Below are 6,532 nucleotides of genomic sequence, written 5' to 3'. Positions count from 1 at the left end.
AGAATGCGCACTTCTGATAATAATGCTGTAGTGGGGCAAATTTTTCATTAAAATGGTAGATTTGAGTAAGAAATAGTTCGAATCCCAGCCTTCGGAATGTATCGAAACAATATTGTTATTGTATATACTTATCTGACCTATTCATTTATACATCATTCTAACTATCGTACATCCATTAACATAGATCGCATGTCTTATGACACTTCGTGTCAGTTTAAGTGGGAAATACAGTCGTAATGCCCATTAAATACATCTGTAACAAATACATCTACGTTGTGTACAATTAATCTCTGTTTGCAAATAGATATTGTTTTCACAAACGGATGAACATCACATATATCATGAAACTGAACGCACTTAAAAAATACCCCGTTGTTCCGTCGTTTTCTAACATCGATTCGTGAATATTTCTGCGTATTGTCGAGCAAATTACGCCAAACGCAAAAGTGACTATTTCGCCGGATTAAATCGCAACATGCTCGACCAGCTTTTGTTGATATTTCCGGGTGTCTCCTCTTGCAATATGAATGGCTGATTAATTTTGAACATTGCCGCTCGTCGGGATAATTACATCTCTTCTCCGTAGTGCAAAAAGATCGTATTCAACTCCGACGAGCTGTGATAAAATGGCTGAATGGCAGACTGCATGTCCTCGTGGTGTGTGGTTTCTATCAGTCTGGGGTGACACGGTACACCAGCTGCTGCAAGCTGCACGGATGGCTGATATTCATTTTAGGGCTGCGATAGCCTTGTACCGATTAACGCACATGTTCAACACACTTGCAACGTTTTTATCTTAAAAACACACGCACCATTACCTGTTAGACATAAAGCCTATGAACCGATGACAATGTTTTTTACACATCAGCATCACAAACATTTTGTTGCAGTGTCGACATCTGCTATGCAGTAGTATATGCAACATTCAAAATATCCCATCTGATAAGAATTTTCAATCGATCCAAATGATGTCTCTCCACCATGAGCTGTTATTTGAAAATTCCTCAATAAAACTTTAACGAAACTGTATTAGAATACCTGTATGTGATGTAGTATAGAACAGTCATTTGTTTTAAGTCCGATGGCTTGGGCTTTGTTCAATAAACAACCAGGCATAAGTCTGCAGTACACAAATGCTACCCTAATTCGTGTCTTTCTCCTAAAAATGCTGCGTATTTTCAAAAAAAAAACGACCACAATATAAAGTACACAAAGTTTTCATTATTTAATAATGGGAGACGGAGAGGCGCCCTCCCCCCCCCGGAGAAGTGCCCCCACCCCCCGGAGAACTGCCCCCTTACTTTAAAGGGGCGGAGAGGTGCCCTCCCATCAAATCTGTAGGGGCGGAGAACTGCCCCCCTGTCAGAAAATTAGGCAGATATCTGCCCCCTCACAATTATTCAAGAGGCGGATAAGGGCCCCCCCCCCCCCCCCCCTGGGTCAACTTCAATAAGCATGAAACGTCGGATATCATCATCACACCTTGTTACCGTAAACAGTTACTCAAACAACAATGGTTTCTAATGAGAAGTTCAATGCAAATGGTGAGCAATCAATTACTTCAAATAGGGGAAAATCACGTGATTATCAAGATGGCGACGTCCATGCCGAGGCAGGTATTTTTTGCCGTTGTATACCTTTTATTACGTGTATATTATTTTTTAGCTCACCTGAGTACAACGTGCTCATGGTGAGCTTTTGTGATCAACTTTTGTCACATCTTCATGAAATTTGGTCAGAAGATTAGCCTCAAGGAAGGGGAAACCATCAAGAAGCAGCAGACGCAAGCAGCATCGATCCTAGATCGTGCGCAGTCATGGGGGATGGTTGTTGACCTGAAACGAAGGCTGGTTTTTCCAAGTGTAGTCCAGACAACACAACGCCCCGACATGGTGATCTGGTCGGCAAAGGACAAGTGTCTGGTGATGGTTGAACTCACAGTTCCTTGGGAGTCGCGCTGTGATGAGGCGATGGAGAGGAAAACGGCAAAATACGCTGATCTGCAGAGGGAATGCAAGGAGAAGGGGTGGCACACGCGGCTATTCCCAGTGGAGGTCGGCGTCCGAGGCTTTCCGTCAATGTCTCTCTGGAGACTTTTCACTGCACTTGGCCTGACAGGAAGAGACAGAAAGCGAGCGGTCAACAGACTTGGGGATGCAGCGGAGAGAGCATCGAGATGGCTTTGGCTAAGGAGAGAAGAGAGGAACTGGCAGCCGTCTACTGACACGTAGGGGATTGATCAACCCCTGCGGACCCACCACCAGGAGAATGTATCGAGATTAATGGGTCGAAACATTCAGTGATCGGTGGCTCTCGACTGAGGATGTCAGTAGTCCAGCAGTTTAACGACTGTTTACATCTTATTCCACATCTGGTTTACCAGTGACTTCTAGGAAAGACTGGATGACAACCGAGAATAGAACGGTGACGCTGGAAAGACAGATGACCACCAGGAAAGCCTGGGAAGGGCACGACGGGTTGGCAGCCCGGAATGCAGTTCCTGTGAAGGATCAACCACAACATCAGCTACAGACTCACACACAGAAGAATACCCCCAGAGTCTTCCGAGAGGGGGGGGGGAGGATGAGAGACTCACAAGGACGGATACACAGATGACGACTAGGCTTGTACAACGGACATTGGCCGGAGAAGTAGCAGTAGTGAAGTGTGGCAAATGTGACAAGATCTGCAAGAATCTAAGGGGATTGCGGATACATCAAGCCAGGACTGATTGTGGGAAATCAGACACCCAGACGCAACGCTCAGGTGGTACACCTGGTGAGACGTTGGAGGATCCAAGTCGGGAAGAATCCCATAGAACTAGGAACCTCTATGCTTCTGAGAATCTGGTTTCAAACACCCAGGGCAGGCAGCAGGAAGAGGACGACCATGACCCTCTTCTTGATCTGCTTCCCCCACTGGACGATGACACTCCAGCACATGCAGAACCAGCACCACAAGTACAAACAGCTCCGGGAGATGATGAGAAGAGGCGCCCGCGGATAGCATGGCCCAAGACGACAGACCGGCGAGCGTGGCAGGAGCTAGATCGAGACGTCTCCGCTATACTGGAAACAACCCTCCAGGGTCCAGCTGACCGAAAGATAAGAGCTATGACGGGCCTCATCTATACTGTAAGCAAAGAGAGGTTTGGCTTGGCTGAGAAGAAACCAGAGAAGCCAGCCCCAATCATCAGCAGAAGACAGAGGTTAATCAAACAGACCAGAAAGGAGCTTACAAGTGTAAAGAGGCAGTATAGAAAAGCCAAGGAAGGAGAAAAAGTAGGACTCCAACAGTTACGAAGCACATTACATGAGAAACTGAGCACTCTCAACAAGGCTGAGCAAACAAGACAGAGGAAAAGAAAGAGGGAGAGGCAGAGAGCTAGATTCATCCAGAATCCATACCAGTTCTCCAAAGACATCCTTGACAACGAACGATCAGGAACAGTAGAGAGCAGTATGGAGGACATAGAACAGCACTTACGCAATGTCCACAGTGATCCTTTACGGGAGGTTCCACTGGGTGACTGTTCAAGGCTAGAACCAGAAGACCCACCAGAAACTCCTTTGGACACAAAGGAGCCATCATTGTCTGAGGTACAGCACGTGGTGAAGAAAGCAAGGACAGGCTCAGCCCCAGGCCCTAATGGCATTCCTTGTCGTGTCTATAAGATGTGCCCAGGCATACTTCGGAAACTATGGACCCTACTTAGAGTTATTTGGAGAAAGGGCAAAATCACGGATTGCTGGAAGAGAGCGGAGGGAATATTCGCCCCAAAGGAGAAGGACTCGAAGAATATTGGTCAACGTAGAGGGGAAGATATTCTTTGCAGTCCTAGCCAAGCGACTGACAAAGTTCCTGACTGACAATAACTATGTTGATACGTCAATTCAGAAGGGTGGAGTTCCCGGATTTTCAGGATGCGTCGAGCATACCAGTGTTCTCAGCCAAGTGATCCGGGAAGCACGAGTGAACCATGATGTCCTGACTGTAGTGTGGCTAGACCTTGACAACGCTTATGGATCAATACCCCACAAGTTGATTGAGAAGGCACTTGAGCAGTATCATGTACCAGAACACGTTTGTAACCTGGTAAAAGACTACTACAGAGGCATTAAGATACGCTTTGCTGTGGGAGACAAGACAACAGCATGGCAAAGCTTGGAGAAAGGCATTGTCACAGGATGCACAATCTTTGTGGTCCTGTTTGTGATGGGTATGAACCTCATCATCAATGCAGCGAAGAGAGAGACACGTGGTCCAAAAGCAGCAACAGGAATCTACCTACCTCCAAGGTGGATGCTTTCGGCCCTAGAAGAGACAGCAACTTGGTCCAGAATGAGGTTCAAACCCAGAAAGTCCAGAGCACTTGTTATCAGGAAAGGCCAACCTACCAAGAAATTCAATCTGACAGTGCAAGGTGAGGACATACCATCGATAATGGACTGCCCCATTAAATGCCTTGGGAAGTGGTATGATGCTACACTCCAAGATGGGAACAACATCAAGCGCATCAAGAACCAGCTCATTGAAGGGCTGAAGCAGATTGACAGAAGCGGACTACCTGGCAAATTCAAGGCCTGGTTATTCCAGAATGGACTTCTCCCACGACTGATGTGGCCACTGATGCTGTATGAGGTGGCAACAACAGTGGTGGAAGGACTGGAGAGAACCATTAGTAGGCATTTGCGAAAGTGGCTTGGCGTACCACCCAGCTTCAGCAACATTGGGCTGTATGGACGATCAAATCAACTACAGCTCCCATTGAGTTCGTTGGTGGAGGAGTACAAGGTGGCAAAGGCCAGACTTGTCATGACGCTGAAAGATTCAAGGGATGACATGGTCCGAAGAGCAGGTGTTGAGACCAGGACGGGAAGAAAGTGGTCCGCTAGCCAGGCTGTAGCGCAAGCCGAGAGCCGCCTACAACACAAAGACATTGTGGGAACAACGGCAGTGGGAACACAAGGTCTGGGCTCTGCGGAGTCGAGGAGCTGGAAGAAGGCGGACAGTAGGACAAGGAGGGAGATGGTCCAGGCAGAGGTACGTCTGGCCGAAGAAGAAGATCGAGGCATAAGGGCAGTGGCAATGGGGTGCCAGGGTGCTTGGACAAAGTGGCAGACTACAGGAAAGAAGATGACATGGGCGGATATCTGGCGTAGCGAACCTCTGCGCATCAGTTTCCTGCTCAGGTCAGTCTACGACCTGCTACCTTCACCAGCAAACCTGCACAGATGGGGAAAACGTGACGACCCAACCTGCCAACTTTGCGGAAAGATAGGCACGCTAGAACATACACTATCGTCTTGCCAGACAGCCCTTACACAAGGAAGATACAGGTGGAGACACGACAAGGTCCTCCAAGAACTGGCAGACATAGTGGAAAGGGAGAGGCGAAAGAAGAGGACTGTGAAAGAGACCGGGAAGATGCAGTTTGTTAAGGAAGGGGAAACCATCAAGAAGCAGCAGACGCAAGCAGCATCGTTCCTAGATCGTGCGCAGTCATGGGAGATGGTTGTTGACCTGAAACGAAGGCTGGTTTTCCCAACTGCGGACCCACCACCAGGAGAATGTATCGAGATTAATGGGTCGAAACATTCAGTGATCGGTGGCTCTCGACTGAGGATGTCAGTAGTCCAGCAGTTTAACGACTGTTTACATCTCAATGATATCTTGGATGAGTTCGAAAATGGTCACGTTTGCTTGAAAAACATGGCTGCAAAGGGGCGGGGAATTTTTCCTAATATGGCTATATATGGCTATAGTAAAATCGTGTTAACACTCTAGAGGCCACATCTATTGTCTGATCTTCATTGAACCTGGTCAGAAGATTCATCCCGATAATATCTTGGACGAGTTCTCGAAAATGAAAAGATCTTTTAATTATAACAGGGAAACATTCCAAAGAATTCAGTTCCCTTTACAGACATCAGGAGCTCGTTCTGTGCACAGAGCTCAAGGAAGTACTTTAGATAAAGTTGTGATTGATTTATCACAGCGCAAAATTAGAAGAAAAGTTCCACATCTGCACTATGTTGCACTTAGTAGGGTAAGATCTCTATCAAAATTACAAACTTTGAATATCAATCAGCTTGCATTGCACGTTGATGAACAGGTGCATGCAGAAATGAAAAGATTGCGACAACATGCTTCACTTCAACTGTGTTATACACCCTTGGAGCAGCTTGATTCAAATCAGTTTTTCAAAATTGTTTTCAATAATTGCAGGTCTTTAAAATTGCATTTTTGATGATATAAAGGTTGATCATGATGTACTATCTTCACACATTGCTGAATTTGCAGAAACACGTTTATGTTCCAAAGATGCCGACGAAAACTACTCGATTGCAGGATTCAGTGTGATAAGGAATGATCAAAATTAAAAAATCCAAATAGAAGACCTCCACATGGTTTGATTGTGTATATTAATCAAGATCTCAGAATTCTTAACAGCATTACTTTCAGTGATGAAAACCTTGACATTCTGTACCTTCATGTAAAAATTGGTTGTGATGAAAAACAAATTGTATGC

The 6,532-nt window shown here is 46.1% G+C and overlaps 1 protein-coding gene across 1 annotated transcript; it reads left to right on the top strand.

Moving 5' to 3' along the window:
• The first annotated feature begins 2,612 nt into the window (after positions 1-2,612).
• On the top strand, positions 2,613-6,236 carry LOC127870062 (uncharacterized). The gene is made up of 3 exons (XM_052412721.1): positions 2,613-3,810; positions 3,923-5,572; positions 6,229-6,236. The coding sequence occupies exons 1-3, from the start codon at positions 2,613-2,615 to the stop codon at positions 6,234-6,236; spliced, it is 2,856 nt and encodes a 951-aa protein (XP_052268681.1).
• Positions 6,237-6,532: the final 296 nt, after the last annotated feature.

Source organism: Dreissena polymorpha, chromosome 2 (assembly GCF_020536995.1).
Source record: "Dreissena polymorpha isolate Duluth1 chromosome 2, UMN_Dpol_1.0, whole genome shotgun sequence".
NCBI classification, from domain to species: domain Eukaryota; kingdom Metazoa; phylum Mollusca; class Bivalvia; order Myida; family Dreissenidae; genus Dreissena; species Dreissena polymorpha.
Note: the sequence above shows the minus strand (reverse complement) of the source record. Positions and strands in the feature narration are given on the sequence as shown.

Bases quoted from the DNA above. Each gene is read 5' to 3' on its own strand.
- LOC127870062 (XM_052412721.1), top strand. From the start codon at position 2,613: ATGACGACTAGGCTTGTACAACGGACATTGGCCGGAGAAGTAGCAGTA. The intron at 3,811-3,922 runs GTAGAGGGGAAG...CCGGATTTTCAG, and splicing joins CTCGAAGAATATTGGTCAAC to GATGCGTCGAGCATACCAGT.